The sequence below is a fragment of the Phragmites australis genome, chromosome 10, assembly GCF_958298935.1.
Source record: "Phragmites australis chromosome 10, lpPhrAust1.1, whole genome shotgun sequence".
Classification (NCBI taxonomy): Eukaryota; Viridiplantae; Streptophyta; class Magnoliopsida; order Poales; family Poaceae; genus Phragmites; species Phragmites australis.
In genome coordinates this window covers 33,795,568-33,814,965 of record NC_084930.1, presented here as the reverse complement: position 1 = coordinate 33,814,965, position 19,398 = coordinate 33,795,568, and the positions used below count along the sequence as shown (strand labels likewise).

Here is a 19,398-nt window from a genome sequence, read left to right as displayed (position 1 = left end):
ATAGACAGGATTGACCTGAACAGGAGCTTGATAGCAAGCATGCTCCAATATTCATGTTTCAAACTTTTTCTCGAGCATTGGCCGGGTTGAGGATGCCACTCGAGAAGTTTATTCTATTCTTCAACCTCTTGATTATGCTCCTACATGTAAATAGATGTCCAGTAAAGTCTCGTATGTGGACTATAGCATGCTTTTTCAACGACCAAGATTTACTAAGGATCTGTTTGTTTTATGTTGGTTCTGTCTTCTACTTCTGTCAGAAGCACAGAAGACAAAAGCCAAATAAATGGGTTTGTTGAAAAGTATTTTCTGGATAAATCAGAAATATGTTTCTGTTTGTTGAAAAGTGATTTCTGGATAAATCAGAAGTATATTTTTGAGAAAATAAACTAGAAGATGAGAAACTAAGCTGAGAGTAGCTTTTTTAAGAAGTAGTGTGCTGAGAAGTTAAAAAATTACTGTAAAATTCAACAGCTAAAATCCAAAAGTAACCTTTTATAAAAAGCTAAAAACACAACTTTTCAGAGAAACCAGAAAAAGAAAACCAAACAAACGGACCCTAAGATCCTCGGCTCCTGCTACACAGAAGTATGTGTTTTTACCTGTATGATTATATTGTCACAAACTTATTTCAAAATTCTACTTATGATAAGCTAGCATACCACAACAACAGCACGAGAGTTCCCTGGAGCACCAACAAAAATGATTGATTTTACAATGTAAAAAATTCAGATGTGTCTTGTATTAATTGTTCCTTTCTTAGGATCATAAGTGTGCTCCTCATTATCCAAGATTTACGACGGCAAGAATTATCAAGCCCCATCATCTATTCAGGTGCGAAGCACTTGCAAGAAAGCGATGCAGGCTAATGTCTGCTGGAAAAAATTGCACACGAGACACGGCAACTGGTGGTCTGTGTCTTATTGCACACAAGACACGGCAACATGGGGGGGATGGCCTCTAGTGCTCAACAAAGGCAGGCACGTTCGCATTCTCATCCCAGGGAGACGCAAGAAAGGCAAAGCAATAATATAGGGGGCAAGGCCATATCCAAGCGGACACCGACGAGGAGATAAACATGACCACAATCCAGGAGGTGAAGGGTGTGTCATCCTCCACCAACAGCAGCAGAGACGCTAGAACGCTACCCCGGCCGTCCAAGTCAACAGAGACAAAGGGGAAAATTAGATTGTGGAGCTGGGTGCCAATGGAGAGGCAAAGGCCGCATGTGTCGATCGTTTGACCGCGCGTACGCCGGCTCATCTGACTGTTCGACGGCAGCTCGGAATGTTCACCCGACCAGCCCAGTCTTGTCCGCTACCCCCGACTTTTCGTTGAGAGCAACTCCCGCACCTTCTCCCTCTGAGCTGAAATCAGAGAGGAGCGCCGAGTTCAGGTTATCGACCTGGTCGGCAGACCGGTATTGTGGCATTATCCGCCCAACAGACTCGTCAACTGCTCCCTTGTTAACTTGCAGCAGGTCCGTGATTGCAGGACTAGGCTGGGCAAAAGAGATTCATCGAGGACAGATCAGTCTCGCATCTGCCGTCTGGCGCCACGCCTTCTGCCTGCCCGCCGAACCATGGCCCCGCACCCGGCACGTCATGATGAATCAATCGGCCGCCCGTCCCACTCGGTGCGGTGGCGGACGAGGCGGGGCGGGCCGGGGCTGTCTGCCGATTGTTTCAGCACCGGCCGGTGGCCTGTCCCACCACGACGCCAACCAACGGGCCCGCGGCGCATGTCCTACACAGGAACCTCGCCAAGTGTCCGTCCATCTTCTAGTCATCGCCACCGGCAATTGCCACGTCTCGCTGCTTAATTTTTTTAGTCGGCACGAGCTGCTTGACCGACTCGGAGAGAGAGAGAGGCATCGGGTCAGCGCTTAAGGGCGCTGTCGTGCCGAGTCAGAGCCGCTTCAGTTCAGTTCAGTCCAGAGGCTGGTGGCTGGCTTGCCGTGCGCGAGTTGGGCTCGGACCGCGTCCACGAATTCCCTGCCGCGCGCGCCACGGCTCCACCTTCCAGCTCCCTTCTCCCGTTCGCCGACGCGCACACGCCCCCTTTATAAGCCAAGCACCGGCGGAGCAAGAAGCGCACACCAAACGGAACCGAAAGAACACCAGGCATCGATCGACAGTCCAAGAAGCAAAGAACGCCGAACCCTCTCTCCCAGCTGACTGACTCAGCTGTTGCTGCTGCGATCATGGACAAGATCCTGGCTTTCTCCATCCTGAGCTCGTCCCCTGCCGACATCGCGGCCGGCGGGTACTCCACCAGGCTCTCGTGGAGGAGCTCCGGCGGCAAGCAGCAGGAGGTGGAGAGGGCGCCGAAGCAGGAGAAGGCCGAGCGCCAGAGCTCACGGCCGGTGACGGAGAGGAAGGTGAAGACAACGGCGCGGTTCGCGCCGGAGTTCGACGGGATCAACTGCTTCGAGTCCATAGTTTCCTTCTGAGCAGTGTTAATTCCCCCTTTTATTCTTTTATTGCTCGGTGAAGAGAGTTGTAATTTGTACAGAGCTGCATACAGCACGCAAGTGAATGGATGATCATACGTTCGTTTGACTTATTAATTCTATCGTCAAATTTGCTCTTGTTCTCAAAAGAAACAAAAGAAATTGCTCTCTTCTGGCTCGAGGTCACGTCATCACATGATCGGATTATCCATTTGAACACGAAGCAAACCAGTTAACTACTAGTTTAGTCATAAACAAACTTGTCATAAACCAGTTAATTATGATATTGCTGTTCCGGAAGGGATGAACTGTGCTTACGAATTGGACACAATCCATTTGCTTTGAAAAAGAATGTAGAGTATAGAATCATTTCTCTTAATGCAAGTACGTACAACCCGTGGTCTCAATTAGCAACAACCAAATGATCGAACAAACACACACCGATCGATCAACCATCATCGCCGCAAAGTGCGTGATGGCGGAAAGGATCATCACACGGTTAACCCTGTCATCTTCTTGCGTGCTAATGCGACACGATGGTCTCGAAGCAGTCGATCCCGTCGAACTCCGGCGCGAACCGCGGGAAGGCCATCTTCTCTGCCCGCGCGCGCTCTTTGTTGTCGTGGGAGCGGGTGCGCGAGCCCTCCTCCTTGTCCCTCTGCCGCCTCGCCTGCGTGGGCTCCCCCTGGTCGTCCGCGCTCCTCCGCCACGACAGCCGGGTCCAGCGCCGGCCGAGGCCGGCGCCGGCGGCGATGTCGGCCGGCGACGCGCTCATGATCGAGAACGCCAGCACCTTGTCCATGACGACGACGACGACGAGCCGAGGAACTTCTTGGTGCCGCGAATTGCTGCGCGCAAAGGCGATAGCCTTTCTTGCCTTGCTGCTCAATCTGCTGCAAGGGATCTCAATTCGGGCGACTATTTTGCGTAGCTTGCTCGCTCAGGTTGGTAGCCGAAGGGTGGGAGCTGGGGATTAAATACCGCGCGAAGCCAAGAGAAGACATGGCGGATTGGGTTTGGGTTTCTTGGCCCGATGGGTCGAGAAGATTCGCGGCGGCGGTGGAAGCCGGCAAGGCCGAACGCGAGCCGCTCTCCTCGCCCTAGTGGCATACGCGGTCGCGTGGAAGTTACAACCGCCTCGCTCGCGGTTCGCGCGCATGCCGTCTTTTGCCGCCCCGCATTGGCGCGGCGGTTGCGGTCCACGGCCGGCGGCTCCGATGAGGCCGGCGGGCTCCACAAAATCAGGCGAGCCCACACGACACGGCCAATAATCGGGCGCCGGCGATACGTCCCGAGTCTGAAGTGAACTGGCTTGACCACGCGGGAAAGGAGCCTGCCAGTCTCTGCTGGCACGCGGGTTCGTAGCGTGCAGCACATCAAGCGGTCCTAGTCGTACACGTGCGGCACTTTTTTGTCACGTGCAGACGTAAATAATGGGCCGGGAGCAAATAGTCCTCATATGTGTCGGCAAGTACATCTTTCTCGGCCCAGTTTATGCTCTTTGTTTGGTCCGAGCCTAATTAAGTAGCGAAGGGCCCAACTTCGTACCCAACATTAAAATTTCGTCGAAATTTTAGTGAAATTTTATGATTTTTTTTTCACTTACATGTGAGAACCATGTAACAGAGGACAACCGAAATTTCGATTTTTTATCGGTGAAAAAAATTGCAAAACAAAATTAAAATCGCTGTTCGTACCCATCTATCGGCCTGTGCTAGCCTGCCACAGGTCAGGGCTTGCAGACTTGCGTCGTCAAACACGTTGAAAGCGGCAGTGGTTCTGTAGACGTAGCAGCAGATGCTCAGAAGAGTTGACTCGACTGACCCCATTGCAGGAGGCAGGATCAGGAAGCGGCTTAGGGATGCAGGCTGCCAAGCTCTGCAAGCTGAAGTATATGCTGCTCCCATCATGATTTCAACAAGAAGCACACTTTGTAGACTGGAGCTGCTTGCTGGTATCCCTTCACATGGATCCGAACCAGCAACTCTACAAGCACTCTGTAGACTTGAAATTGAAGATTCAAGTGACAACAACCTGATGAAGGGAGGAGGGGCTTGAGAGTCAATTACACTTCGAAGGAGAACCTACCGCTAGTAAGTGTTTAGCTAAAGAATTCAGTAGATTCAATCAGTGGCAATGATAAGAGTGGGGAATATTACTAGAATATAGCAGCAGAATTTAATTTAAATAAGCCTGCAGGAGAACGCACAAGGTCAAGCCCGCACACTGTGGTGACTATGCACTGGCAATGGGAAAATTACCCGGTTGTATGGAAGGGGCAATTTACAAATGGCGACTATGTTGTATTCACTATCATGCTCGAAGCGGTTGCATGCTATGACCTTTGGATTTGGCATATATTTTTTTTAATGTCGTTGGTTCAAACAATGATCTCAATGTGCTTTGAACCGGTCACCATTGTCCACACAGGTGCTACAAGAAAGAACTCTAGAAGTTACATTTACTGTTAATAGGTCAAAATATAATATGGAGGCACTACTTAGCTGATAGAATTTCTCCCAAGTGAACAACATTTGTCAAAACAAACCCTGCACCTCTAAGCCAGAAGAATGAATTGTTTGCTCGGCATGAAGAGGCAGCAAGAAAAGATGTCGAATGTGCTTTTAGGTTCTGCAAAAACGTTGGACTATTATAGTTGAACGAGCACGACTATGGCAAAAGGCAAGAACTTGAACATATCATGTATGATTCTGCATAGTACGATAGTTGAGGACGAGGAAGACTTCAATGAATTGTGCCATGACGACATATATAAAGAAGAAGATCTACCCGGTCAAAAACAGGACACCAGGGTCCGATTCATGAATTTTCAGGTCTTAAAAATCAACAATATTATTCATGATCAATAATCTAGAACCAAACTCACTCAATCCAAGACCAAATCGATCCAATTCAGCCCCAATTCCAACAAATCCTTCGCAAATCGGACAAATCAAGCCCCAAATCGTCGTCGAGGTGAAGCCCGGAGTCCGACGGGCGCGCGGCCGAGGGGGACCCGACACCCGAGCCTAAGCACGGAGTGGACCAGCCCAATTTTTTTCCCAGGCATCGGTGGTTCTACTTGCTTCGGTGCCGGAAAATTCTTGTAGCATCGAGTGCTGCAGTGGCCGGCATCGGTGCCTCGTCTTTCCCTCTCCCGGTGAAGCACCGACTTTTTCACACACTGTGGGTGGCCTAAAGGCAGATCTGGTGGAACATATATAGACAAAATTCGGTGATCAGCAACCTTAGAACTCATTAGTTTGTCAACAATCTTAGGTTTTATGTGTTCGTGTCCATGCATGTAGCTTGTAATTTACTGTGTTTTCATCAGAGTTCTTGTAATCTTGAATGAGAAGTTCTTGTATTCATCAGAGTTATTGCATCCCTAAATTAGATTAGCATGCATGTACTTTAATTCAACTACGTGTGCGAATGTTAGTCAGATTCAGCTAGTCTATCGTCACTTGCAAGGACCTCAAAAGAGTCGTGCTTTTCAATTCCAAAAGCAGATGTACAATAAATTGCATACAAATACAGGGAAATGATGTACCTTCAGGGAAAAAAGACGAAATTTACCTCAAATCCATGGCAAACTTTCTTGGTCTGTGCTTAGACCGCCACCCACATCCATGGGCTTCACGCACCCCCGCACCCTGCTGGTCTACACATCTGGACGGTGACGTCAAGTGAGCATACGCCCTAGGCCGCCGGCGTCGCGAGACCCAGTGATGCGAGGTCGCCGGATCCACGAGCTTCATCAGCGACCGCGGCCGTGGGAGGGGAACCGCCGGTGACGAGGGGTTGATGCATGCTCGCAAGGGAGGCTGGGCGACGGCGGAAACGAACGATTGGAGCGGCAAGCCAGCGAGCATCTATTGCTTCGTGCTTGACGTCCGAAGGATATTAGTGCTAATAAGATAATTAATTATATTTAAGTAGTTATAGTCTTTATCTATATTACAAAATATAATTTTTATGTAAATATTTAACACTTTTTTTAACATATAACTAGAAAAAGCTAATGGAGCTAGGAATGGAAATAGAGGCCGAGTTCATTCAAGTCTTTCACAGCTCTTACCAAAATTACAAACCGATTCAGCGGGAAGGCATGGACACAAGTGGTGCCAGTTACTGAAGATAGAAAGTTACCCGAACAAGTAGGGGCATACTGCATGGTAGTGGTATTCTAGTAGGAGTACGTCTCTACTCCTGGAGTTACTGTGGTCTCAGCTCTGAAGCACACTGTGCCCATACAGACTCGCACTTGCAGCTCAAAATGTAAACACGGAGAGGCATGGCCGCATGCGTGACCACGAATTTCCTCTGCAACACAGCAAGAACCGGCGTCTCTTCAATCAATGCACTGCATTCGCCCCGCCACGATTTTCCCTCCCGCTTTGAACTCTTTTCCCCGCTTTTGCCGGACATCCCGGCCCCACCCTTCTTTGTCCACTTGAGAACAACACTTGCTTCACTATTACTGCCATTGACAGGTGGGACCGTAAGTTCGGGGGTCCAGGAGTCAGTCATGCAGCCTTTTCGTCCCGCGCAAAGAGACAACCGCATCGGCCTAGCAGCTGATCTCCGCCGTCTGCTGTGGACGCTAGCGTTGCGATCTGGACCAGCGCGCTTCACTGGGCCCCACAATTGAAATATCAACAAGGGTGGCCCACGTACCCACGGGTGAGAACCCTAACGGTGCAGGTTTAAAATGTACTAGCGTACCGTGCATTACAACAGTTCCAAAATCTTATCTACAATATAAATTTATTTCTGGCATTAAGCAAGCCAACTTACGAAAATATGGTGATGCATGTGTTTCTATGCTTAGTAATTTTGGGTTGCAATAAATAAAATCATTTTTATTGGTACATTCATTCTCCTCATAATGTGAGTTTAGATAGATATAATCGGTGATAATTGATATAGCACTCAAGATATTAGGATTTAAGATCCAATGCTAGATCTATATGATTTGAATATTTATGAAAATTACTGTCATATTAAATTTTACTCTTCAAATATTAGAATACAAATCACAACTAAGACATGTAACTAAATACAACCTTATAACTTAAAAGATGAACAACACCGAGATCCTCTGATGCTAACTCATTCCTAACCGGGAAATTGAAATGATAGAGCATGTCATAATCCTGTTCGTACATAAAAATTTCCTAGAATATTTAGGACAAGTTGTAGCTTCAAGCTCAAAGAGCAGGTCATTTCCCTGCACGTTAAAGTAGTGTCTCAGTGAAACAACACATTAAAGTAGTATCTCAGTGAAACTAATTTATGAAATTAAGTATAATCTCTTAATGTTGTTTTGCAATGCAAGAAAATCATAGGAAATGGTTGAGACAATGTCAATGATGATGAATAAAATGTAAAAGTGATTCAAATTAGATAACGGTGCTTCAATAGTTTGACAAAATGTTCTCGTTACAGTAGGGGATGGGCATTGTGAATTTAAGATAAAATGGAAAGGTGGAGTTCACTTGCATAGGATAGTACAGATAAACCTAGTAAGATAAGAAAACATCAATTACAATAAAAAAAAACTTTATGCTCGATTTGACTGAAGCTTGAAAAGTGACAAAAGGAGGTAACAGAGAGTCAACAATTGCACCATTAATCTTTATATAGCAGGTTACATGGTTTAAGTAGGCATGTTGGAATAAATTATCTTTTTTTTCTTAGTGATACAAGAACTGCATATTAAGGAACCAATAAGCGTAATCACTGAATAAATATAAATGTAATGATTGATTAACATAGGAAGCCATGAGCATATCAGTTGAAGGCAAAACATGTTATTTGTGCAATAGAGTGAGTCAAGGCTGCTTTGTCATTTCAGTGAACAATTTAGGGGCATGGAAGCAAATGGAAAAGAAGTTCAGATATACCTTGGCACTTTGATCATTAGAGCTTATAGTTAATTTCACCCAACGTTAGCATTGATGTACAGAAGAATCAAGACTCCAATTCTAAAAAAAATTAGTAGAAAAGACTGCATGTTTAAGGCTTGAGAAAGACAAATAGATCATAAATAATTGCAAGCAACATGTGGATTTAGAAAGAGGGAAGGATGGTGAGTTAATAAAAAAGTGCAATGATATTTTTCAGTCAATTCTTCAATATCAAGTGAATCAATCCAAGCATGCGTACCTCTGTTTCCATGGGTTAGTTTCTCCTCTAGAAGTGACTTGTCCTTTGATGTGCTCCATGGTTTTTTCCTACATGGTACTATTGGAGTCTTCTTTGTGCTCTTCACCTTATGTGCTAGATAAACTGAATAGCCGCTGCAGGTCTCCACTTCATATGCTTGATGAATTGAATGGCTACTAGAGATCTGCACTTCCGGTTCTTGACAAACTGAATGGCCGCTGCAGATCTCCACTTCCTATGTTTGATGAACTAAATACCCGTATGAGATCACCACATTCAATGCTTGATGTACTGCTTGTTCGCCCTACATCACGCACTAGGGAACTACATCTAGAACCATCATTCACTTCTGATTGAATCCACGTCAAGATCATGTGTGCCAAACAAAATCGCAACAGTGTAGATCCGAATTAAAACTACCCATCCCTGTGCGCCGCCAGTGGGATTGGGATTTCATCCATTAACATTGCCTCTATAGATGGCTTGTGAGACGCTGGTTACAGCCGTATAATTAAACCACTAGATATAGCACTGGCTTAATAGGCGGCTACATCGAAAGGAGTAAGTCTAGTATGACAACTTAATTAAGAGCCACATAAATAATATTGCAAGACCTAATTGGTTTGAATTAACAAATTCAGGATAAATACCTATCAAGCAATACACAAAGTTTGTCCATGACACCACCCGAGCATCTTAAAATTGGCGCCTACAGCGAAATTCCTCAGCTAATGTTTCCGATGCCACTTGGCGCACCATCACTCTCATGCTTAATAATCAAAAAGCATGCAAAACCACATACATAGACCAAAAGGCGACGCCTTGTCATGACAAAACGTGATTCGGCTATTCATATAACACAATACACAAACATACAGTACAAAGGGGTGCAAGCAAGATGGACCTCTTCTAGGGCGAGGGCAGGGGTGGCGTGGTCCTTAGCGGAGCCGGCGTCGTGGTAGTCCCCCCCCAGGACTTGGCGGTGAGTGGCGCGAGCGCCCAGAACACCTCGGGCTTCGGTGCCTCCTGCTTCCTCGCCGCCTTGCCTCCCTTATCTGTAGGCAAGGCCATCTTCTTCTTCTTCTTGAGCGTCTCGAGTGCCGTGAAGACGTTGCCGCTGCCGATCTTCAACTGCTCTGTCACGCTGGCCAACCTGCTCCCTCCCCCCGCCATCCCTCTGTTACAAAATCTGATCTTTGTCCCAAAACCGTCGCGCTCGCTCGCTCGCGAGTTCCCCCTATCTGCATCGAGGCGGCGACGGCGCTCGCGGGTAAGATTGTAGAGGCAGCGAAGGAGGGGATGGGGCTAGGGTTTTGCGGGGATTGGTCGGGTCGTGGTGGGGCTGATTGGGTTTGCTGTGTTCGTTCCAATTCCAACAGCGGCGACAACGGCGTTGGGGTGGGTACGCTTGGGGTTAGGGTCACCAGGTGATGACGAGGAAGGACGACACGGTTGTGCGAGGGTAGCAGGGTAGCGCGGAGCGAGCAGGAGAGAAAGGGCATGGGGTTGAGATCAAAACCCGTGGGGGAGACTCGAGAGGAGGTGAGGAGGGAAGTGGGGAGGACCCACCAGTCAGAGCTCGGGGGAGGGGTGGCAGGATGTACTGTTTGATGCGGAGCTTAAAGCTTTGTGAGTCTCTTCACTAAGTGTTTATATATGTTATAGGTTTAGCATGTACTTTAATATATGTGTGGGTGTACTTGTAAAATGTGAGGTTTGTTTGTAGATGCGGCCAGATACTGTAGCTTGCACTCGGCATCGAGGCTAAGAAAAAAACTCGACAGGGCACTTGTACTCGCTCCTTCCGTGGTGGGAGTAGACTGTGGTGTCACCAGAAAGCGCAGTGGTTGTTTCGCACATATGGGAGCAGAGACCGCACTGTGCTCGCTGTTGGAATCAATCCATGCTGCCCATGTTCAAACAGTCTCATTATACAGGCAAGTTGAAACATAAAATTCTATGATATGCACCATCGACAAGTGAAAAATCTGCAAAAAAAATTTGACTCAAGGGCATGGGCTAAAGTTAACAGAAACAACCCACATTCCATTTAGTTCCACAGGAAACAAGCAGTACCAAGAACAGAAAAAAGGAGCCCAAGTCCAAAGAGAACAAACCAATATCTGTTTGAGTGTCTCCTCTCCACTTTAGCTCTTGCTCTCGCCCTTAAAAACTATTTATTTTAACTTGTAAATTACAAATTATGGTTATAATCTATAAGTTAAAATAAATAGATTAAATTATAAAAACTGAATTATATAATTCATAGAAACAGATAAAAAATAGATTACTAGATTTTTATAATTTAAAAGCTAAATTGTACCGTCTAGTTTTTTTTAATTTACGACCTATAAACTTTTTTCACAATCATGACTGAAACAAGCGCTAAGCTCAGCTCCAGTCCCTCTTTCCCTCTATAAAGCATCCCGAGACAAGAAACCCGCCATAAACCACCACCACCTTGCGCTCCCTAAATCTCGCCGCAATGCAGCACCTCGGTGTCCTCTTTGTGGCTCTCCTCGTCGCGCCGCTCGCCGTCGCGTGGCGCCCGTGGCCGCCGCGCAACGGCACGGGCGAGGACGTCGCGGGGGTCGGCGCGTCCAAGAAGTTCGAGGGCTCGTCGGAGTTCGTGAAGCTGGAGTACCACATGGGCCCCGTCCTCGCCGCCGTCATCACCGTGCACCCCATCTGGTACGGCCCGTGGCCCGTCGCGCAGAAGCGCACCATCCGCGCCTTCCTCCGCTCCCTCTCGCCGTCGTCCGAGGAGGAGAAGGCCATCCCGTCTCCGTCCGTGGCCGCGTGGTGGCGCACGGTGCGGCTGTACACCGACCAGACCTCGGCGAACGTGTCGGCGGTGGTGACGCTGGGGCAGGAGAAGTCAGACGCGCGCATGTCCCACGGCGCGCGGCTGTCGCGGATGGACATCCAGTCCGTGGTCCGGGACGCGGTGACCGCGCGCACGCGGCCGCTCCCCGTGGACTCCGGCGGCGTGTACCTAGTGCTCACCTCCCCGGAGGTGCTGGTGGAGAACTTCTGCGGCACCGTGTGCGGCTTCCACTACTTCACCTTCCCGTCCGTGGTGGGGTACACGCTCCCCTACGCGTGGGTCGGCAACTCCGCGCGGCGGTGCCCGGAGGTGTGCGCGTACCCGTTCGCCATCCCGTCCTACGTTCCTGGGCGGAGGCCCGAGTCGCCGCCCAACGGCGACGTGGGCGTGGACGGCATGGTGAGCGTCATCGCCCACGAGCTGGCCGAGATGGCGTCCAACCCGCTCGCCAACGCGTGGTACGCGGGGACCGATCCGTCGTTCCCGACGGAGATCGCGGACCTGTGCGAGGGGATCTACGGCACCGGCGGCGGCGGGGCGTACACGGGGCAGCTGCTGACGGACGGGCGGTCCGGCGCGTCGTACAACGTGAACGGCGCCGGCGGGCGCAAGTTCCTGGTGCAGTGGGTGTGGAACCCCGTCGTCAGCTACTGCTCCGGCCCCAACGCGCTCGATCAGTAGCAGCGCCGCGCTGCCCTATAGCTATCCATCATCTAGTAGTGTTCCTCCATGGATTGGATTTCTTTCGAAATCCATGAACCTTTTTTGTATAGCGTTAATCGGGTGAAGGAAGGTGGCGAGCAGAGCAGGGGGTGTTGGATGAAGCATGTTTGAGGAGACTTTGGATTTTGAGATTATCTTGCGGTTCTTTTGGCCTTGGTTTATTTGAATTTCGATTGATTTTTCTCGTGGCCAGGGGCAAGACGTTCAGGAGCATGCCAATGTGTACGAAAAGGTCTTTTGTGCTTTATGCTCTCGAATGTTTAGTGCATTGCAGTACACTAGTCCAAACAATAATCTATAACACCGCAGAGAAAAGCCTGTGCCAGTACATGCAATGGCCACTAATCACGGAGACGAGATCACGTCGCTCGTGATCGAGCAGTTTGGTGTGCAATGCAACAGTAGTACAGAGCAATGATTCATTGGGAGAGTGATTTGTTGGGTAGTGCACTAGGCTTTGAGTCAGATATGCGTCCATCGTTGTGCGTCCTTGCTTCACAGAATCACTGTGTTTGTAGGGGTGGGCAATGCATTATTGGCCTTAAAAAATACTCCCAGTAGGGAGTACTGTCAAGACTGTTGTGTGTGAAGCAGGATGCACCGGGATCCTCTGCAATTGGAAGTCACTGATATACGGGCCTACTCCTCCATCTTGCCCTATTTGTCAGTGATTTTTGATGTCTCTATAGTACTATAGAGGATTAGTGTCCGAAGCAGTAAGGGCGTGCCTCCAGTCCAACCAAACTCATGTCTGCCCGTGCCCGTGTCACTAGGCCGCTGTTCGGTTCTGATGCACTGCTCACCACTGATTGAGCCGTAAGTCTCACCTGTCAATGACAAACTGCTCTGAAATTAAGCACTTGATTATATATAGACGGCTGTTTGCTGACTTGACTTAGAATTATAAGAAAAAAAGAAGAAGAAAGTGATATCTAATGCACGAAATTGACTATACAATGTATTGTTTCATAACATGTCAGCTTTGGAAACCGTGATACGGTAAGATGAGAGTAGTCTGTGTACCTGAATCAGTCTAGATTTACCGCTACTTCCACTGTGCCATCCGTGATGATTCATTGTGCGCTCGGTACCGCGTGCTTTCCTGCCTGGGGATCGAGATGGCTGGCGAAAGCAACATTGATTCTGTGTGGTCATGTCGTAGATAAGGACATCATGAGTAGCACTAGTATAGTGTCGCGGCTCATCGTAGTAGCAGATGGCACTCGATGCACTTGCATAGTTTGGTGTACCGGAGTGACTCATCAATCCCCATCCTACCACCCGTTTGTTCGGCGAGTGTGCTACAAGCTGTCAAGCTGCATCCTTCTGCAGTCAGGAGAGCAGCTTGCGAGGCGAATGCGATCGGGAGAGGGCGAATGCTACTCCTGCTCCTTTGCATGGCCTCTGCATTTTCTTTTCAGTTTCCATGCTTTGCCCCGTCCGTGTGTGGTGTAGTTTAGTGTAGTGTGGTGCACCACGGGGGCGAGGCCTATGGACTATGAAAAATGCTGCATTATTGCGCTCTTTCAGCGTGTTGGTCCCGGGCTGGAGGACCAGGATCGTCGACAGATCGCTAAACGGCACGAACAAGCGAGTTCACAAGTGAACACTAGTGGGACACGACATTCTTTTTAGCCTGAATCAACTATAACTACTCTTATTATGTTTCAGAGACCCCGTATTGTCCTTATCTGACGACTCGGGGCGATTCTTTACTCCACCAGTGCCCGACAATAAGGCCAGATTTGGCTGCCACGCTGATGACGGCGGCCAACGACGGGTTTGAAGCTAGCCTGTCGCGGCTACGTTTCTTTTTCCCTTCTTTTTTTTTTCTCTCCTTCCCCAACAGACAGCCTTCCACCGCAGCTACTCGTGATGTCCTTCTCTTCGATCGGTCGCATCCTGGCTTCCTAGGGTCGGATCTACCCTCAGTGGGGGTGGATATGCCCTTTGAGCTTCGGTTCGAGCGTTGTCGATCCTGCCTAGCCAGCCTTGGGTCGACGAGTGGGGGCTTTATGGTCAGGGTGGGGTGTTTCTGGGGCGCCACCGTGTTGGTGATCCTGCCTGTAGCTTTGTCCCCCGGACAATCTCGCCCTAGCGGTGGGCTGCTTTTCGATGATGTCGGCTATCTAACCTGTTGGCGCCATGCGCACGTGTGCTACTGCCCTCTAACCGAGACGCTATGGTGAGGGCAACATCGACGGTAGCTTCTATTGTTGCCTCCTGCTGGACGTGCTCGCCCTTCACCTCGCCGTCGCGAGGTTCGTGGCATTCGGCGCTTAGGCCGGCCTCCTCAACGACAGCTGCGTGTCACCAACGTTGGCCCTGTTGCGCTGCCAATGCAGTGTCGCCCGTGCGGCAATGGCTGCATCGCTCATCCCTCCCCTACCCACCCGCTTTGCCTAGGCAACCCTCAGCTTCTCCCCTCTTTCGCGGGGGCGCTTGCTGGGGCTGCGGGATTTCCGGCTCCAGGGAGTTGTGAGGTTGTTGCGGCTCGTCTGCTGCCTTGTTGGGTTGGGCGTGGCCTTGCTTGGTCAGTGCCGCCCTGCGCAGACTTAGGGGGGAGGAATCGCAGACGAAAGCTTTGTCTGACTGCTTACTGGTGCCGGTGATGTTGGCGTCCTTAGAGCGTCATTTCCTTCTTTAAGGCGTCATTGGAGCGACTCCTCCTCCCTCGTGGCTACTCAGGGTGAAAACCCTGACCGGTTCTCCAATCGAGCGACGTCGACGTCATCGTCGCTTCCTTCCTGAAGGCATCATCTCGAATGGCCACCGCGCTCTTCGGTATCTGTCTGTTTCTTTGTATGTCTTGCCCCTATGTCCTCAGTCCGCAACGTCTCTTCTTGCTGGATTGATGCTTCACGATAGCAACTTGGTCCGATACGCGCTCATTCGAAGCGAGATGCTGCCAGCCTATGTGTAAGAGAGGTATAGCGTGGGAGCAGGGCTCCGCTGGCTGAGGGAGGGAGATACGGTGTGGAAGTAGGGCTACGCCGATTAAGTTGTGGGGGACATGATTGTCTGGCTAGTTAGCGCGCGAGTTGAGTTGGGTTGGAGTTGTCTGTCTGTCGGGTTGTACCTTTTAGTATAGAGGTTTGTTTCGAGTTAAGGTCGTATTATCGTGTCGTGGTTGTTTGTCGGGTTTTCAAACTGTACTGTTGGGAGGTTTTTAAACCCAATTTCTATTATAAACTAGATCAACTTAACTATTTTAATCTTTCATCTTCTTAATGTAATGATATGCGGATCTTCCACGTATTCGAAAAAGAAAACTATAACTACTCTTGCAATTCTGTTAGACAGGCAGGTGGCCTAAAGCGCACGGTGTCCGCCGTCCAGGCCTCGAGATGTTAGAGTCGTGCGGGGATGGCGTAGTGGTAAGATTTGCGCTCGCCGATACTGAAGAGCATCATTGATCAGAAACATTAGCTAACTATAAACTGATACATGTCAACATTTACTCTACATGGAGAAAAGAGAGGGAAGAGATAACACAGTTAGTTTTTATTGAAAAGATAATCTATAACAGAAAACAGGCCATAATTTATGAGCGTTAAAAATATGATAGATAATTTTATAGATAATCCATTTGAGAAGTTATTTTTAATAGTCTATAAATGACATGCACATAAACTATCTACACTGCTGAAGACGCTGTTCTAACCAGGAACGCAGCATCAAGACGTGTTCCGCCCGGCTGCAGGCTGCAGGCTGCACAGTAAGGGCACAAATGGGGGTGATGGCTGGTGGAGACACGGCAGCAGCGGTGCGACTCCTTGCCACCACCGTTTTCTCCTCCTGGAACTCAATCATGGAGACGCGGGGCAACGAGCACTACGAGCGCACTGCAGCACCACCATACCATCCGGCACGGTGTCACGGTGTCACCACCATCCAGTCAGGCAGTCATCCACCCGCCACCGTTGCCGTCGGGAGGCTGAAGCGAAAAGCGCGAAGCACCCGCGGTGGCTTCTGCCGCGCACCGCTGCTGCTGCTCCCTGCTGGCCTGACCAAACTGACCAAGACGTCATGTCATCGTCTTTCTCCTCGCCCTTTACCTTTTCCCAAGAACTCTCTTTTGATCATTCAACCCTACCAATCTAATCGGCCGGCTCGGGAACAGCCTGCTCTGTTTCTGGCTTAGGAGGTCAGACCAAGATCAAGAGAGACCTTGATCGATTTTAATTGGAAGAGCACAAGACTGGACTACAGGTAAGGTTGCAGTCAAAACTGGCAAAGGTGAAGGCACCTTTTTTTTTTTTCCAGTTATTAGCCTCAAAGTCACCCTACTGTACTGGTAGTACTGCACGAGACATGAGATTATTTTTTTCTTCGTATTCTTTAGGCCTTAAAAGTACGCTTCCTTCGAGAGAAGACACTAATACACTATCACGTTTGTGCCGGGAAAATTAAGTTTTTGTCACTCGCTTCGTTCGTCACTCTTCAAATACCATCTACTTCATTTTCTTTACATATTTGCTATTGAAGAGAGAAAAACTTTTATTGATGTGCCACTTTTATCTCTTTTCCCCTCTACTCGACACTCCAACATGGCAACACAAGAGAAATGACGAAGCTGCCCCTTTCCTTCTATTTTAATTTAGCTGGTTCTGTTCGAGGGCCCCCCCTGTTTGAGTCGTGTGCCACTGCCCCCCTCCACCACTGCCCCTGCCCCCCCCCCTTGCTGCCACTGCCCTTGCCCCTGCCTCCTCCTCCCGTATCGTCATCGTCGTAGTCGTTCGACCTTGTTCCGCCATCGCTGTTGGTGCCTTTGCCTCGGGAGGTAGTAGTGTCCTCCTCCCTCGCGACGATGACAAAGACGGCGAGGCGGCGAGGATGGAATTGGACGTCGGCGACCGTACCCACCCCTTGTCCACCTTCATGATGTCAAGGTCCATGTCCATCTTGCTCTGCCTTGGTGCGTCGTCCACGACCGCGACATCGTCCATCTCCTGCACCATCTTGAGCAACAACACGGTGGATGCCCCGGCGACCTCACCATATTAGAGCCACACCACCGTCACCACAGGGGCGCACGCTGGGTTCGTCTTCAGCATCCTCCACCGCCTCCCCGACGGCCTTATTCTTGGCCTACTCCATCAAGAGCTTCACCCGCGCCATGGCCGCCTCAGTCTCGACCACTTGCAGCGTGCGCTTGAGGTCCACGATTTGGTCCTCAACATCGATGTCCTCCCGCGATTGGCGAAACCGCGCGTAAGCAAGGCAGTTAGTGGGGGACGTCTCCGTGAAGGCCTCCCAGCCGTCGTCCCCATGACGGTGCGGGAAGTCTTTCATTGAGCACGCCAGCTCCCGCACGCCCTTGGGGTCGAGCTGGTTGCCGATGGCGTGCTTGGCAATGTTGGCACGCTGTAGTGGTCGAAGAAGGGGGACGAGGTCGACCGGGAATGCCTTCTCATCGAGGAGTGAGTTGCGGACCTGCGCCGCCATGAGGAGGCGGTTCTGCTCAACACCAGAGATCCACGTGGCCTCTTCGATGGACAACGGCGTGAACCCGTCCTAGGTGAGTGCGGAGATGAGGGGCGCGTACTCATGCCACTGGCCCATGCGGTCTCGGAGGACCTCGAGCCGCTAGCTGAGGTCGATTTGCAGTAGTTGGCTGGCAATGACGATAGTGACAGGTGGAAGGGCTGGTAGAGCTAGCTTGGTGACGTCATCGAGGGCGGGGTGAAGAGGAGCTTCCGGTCGCAAGGCGTGCGATGGTGCGACACAGTGGAGGACGCGTTGGGGTGCAGATGAGGGTGGGAGAGGGAGAGCATGGAGGCCTTGGGGCCTGAGGCGTCAGAGGTGGACGGAGAGGAGCGTGTCGTGCTGAGCGGGGAGGTCGGAGAAGTGGTCGGTGATGGCGCGGTGGCTGAACCCGCTGGGCTCTCGCAACTCCGTTAGCGCCTCCCACTCACAACCAGGGCAGAGAGAAGTCATTTTTCATGCCTTGAACGTCGGATCGCCTAGGTGGCAGCGAAAATAGGCCAAAATGGCACACGAGTAAGAGTTTTTCTCTCTCCAATAGCAAATATGTAAATACAATAGAATAGATGATATTTAAAGAGTGGTCAGCGAAGAGAATGACAAAAACTTAATTTTCCCCATTGTGCCCCTTTGATTACCCTATGCATAAGCAATGCGTCCGCCTTATGGCACCAAATTTTTGGGTGCTCATATACCTCGTTGAGACGCATTGCTTACCCATGCAGCAGAAGTAGAAGCAGAAGCAGTTCCGGCAAAAGAGCTAGGCGTGTTTTTTTTTCGTTCTGAAATTGCAGATACGTTGTTAAGGAAATCAAGTGAAATATTTCACATACAAACTTTTGCCTGTAACTCTAGTACAACCATGCGTTTAAGTCCTTTTACTTCTGCATGAGCCACCATCCAATTACTTCGAACCCTACGATTTTTGTACGTCAGAAATTGTACATATAGTGTTACTGAGAAATCACATGATATCAATACTCCACCAAAATTCACTTGGGTGAATGAAACGTCATCCACATATATATACCGCTCCAACTTCACATGAATAGGCAACAAACCCCGCTCCTTCATTTCAATCCACTCTTAGATATCACCACCCTTGTGGAACATGCTGAGTATGTCACGTAGTGATCACTTAGACATGGGAGATAATAAGAGTCCAAAGAGACAAAACACATGGGAATAAGAAACATCAGGAAAAAAGCTATAACTCATTACTCATGGGACCCAGCCGCCATATCTCCCACATTACCTCGCTGACCCATGATTCTCGTTGGTGTTTTTTCCCAGTGGCTTGGTGCTTCCAAAGTTAAGCACGGTGAAAGCTATCGTGTAACAAATTCTAGACGTAGTCGTTTCCATGGGGAGAATCATTAGGTCATCTTCAATAGATATTTTAAAAATCTATCTTCTATAATACTATTACAACATCCCTTAACATTACTACAGTATCTTCTATTTTTTCTATCTTCAATAGCTAACTTATTTCCTACCTTCCATTACTCTCCTCCTTTCATCGGACCCACACGCATACTCTAGTTACAGTGTTACGGGATCCTGTTCTTGGCCGCAAATTTGCCGATCCCCATTTTCATCCTGCTTTACTGTAGCAGCGAAAAAGCAGGTTTAAGTAGCTGTTGGAGAGAAATACGAAAACCATAATCGGCAAAAGTACCGAGCACAATATTTTACCGATCATTTGCCGATTCCGTTGGAGTTAACCTTACATGTGACC

The 19,398-nt window shown here is 49.3% G+C and overlaps 3 protein-coding genes, 1 long non-coding RNA gene and 1 pseudogene across 4 annotated transcripts; 2 read left to right on the top strand and 3 right to left on the bottom strand.

Moving 5' to 3' along the window:
* Positions 1-2,080: 2,080 nt before the first annotated feature.
* Positions 2,081-2,569, top strand: LOC133930920 (uncharacterized). The gene has a single exon (XM_062377695.1). It carries the CDS (start codon positions 2,204-2,206, stop codon positions 2,450-2,452), a length of 249 nt encoding a protein of 82 aa, XP_062233679.1. The 5' UTR covers positions 2,081-2,203; the 3' UTR covers positions 2,453-2,569.
* Positions 2,570-2,787: 218 nt separating this feature from the next.
* LOC133930918 (uncharacterized) lies at positions 2,788-3,704 on the bottom strand. The gene has a single exon (XM_062377694.1). It carries the CDS (start codon positions 3,252-3,254, stop codon positions 2,976-2,978), a length of 279 nt encoding a protein of 92 aa, XP_062233678.1. The 5' UTR covers positions 3,255-3,704; the 3' UTR covers positions 2,788-2,975.
* A 1,195-nt stretch (positions 3,705-4,899) lies between these two features.
* LOC133930921 (uncharacterized) lies at positions 4,900-6,455 on the bottom strand. The gene is made up of 2 exons (XR_009911818.1): positions 6,032-6,455; positions 4,900-5,659 (listed from the first exon to the last, which is right to left on the bottom strand). It is a non-coding gene; the product is annotated as an uncharacterized LOC133930921 (long non-coding RNA).
* Positions 6,456-11,055: 4,600 nt separating this feature from the next.
* On the top strand, positions 11,056-12,738 carry LOC133931357 (protein EXORDIUM-like 3). The gene has a single exon (XM_062378224.1). The coding sequence runs from the start codon at positions 11,109-11,111 to the stop codon at positions 12,129-12,131; it is 1,023 nt and encodes a 340-aa protein (XP_062234208.1). The 5' UTR covers positions 11,056-11,108; the 3' UTR covers positions 12,132-12,738.
* Positions 12,739-16,071: 3,333 nt separating this feature from the next.
* LOC133930285 (rubisco accumulation factor 1, chloroplastic-like) lies at positions 16,072-18,113 on the bottom strand (annotated as a pseudogene).
* Between the last annotated feature and the right edge of the window lie 1,285 nt (positions 18,114-19,398).

What these genes read in the sequence shown, in the direction of transcription:
- LOC133930920 (XM_062377695.1), top strand. Translation starts at nt 2,204, where the DNA reads ATGGACAAGATCCTGGCTTTCTCCATCCTGAGCTCGTCCCCTGCCGAC.
- LOC133930918 (XM_062377694.1), bottom strand. Translation starts at nt 3,254, where the DNA reads ATGGACAAGGTGCTGGCGTTCTCGATCATGAGCGCGTCGCCGGCCGAC.
- LOC133931357 (XM_062378224.1), top strand. Translation starts at nt 11,109, where the DNA reads ATGCAGCACCTCGGTGTCCTCTTTGTGGCTCTCCTCGTCGCGCCGCTC.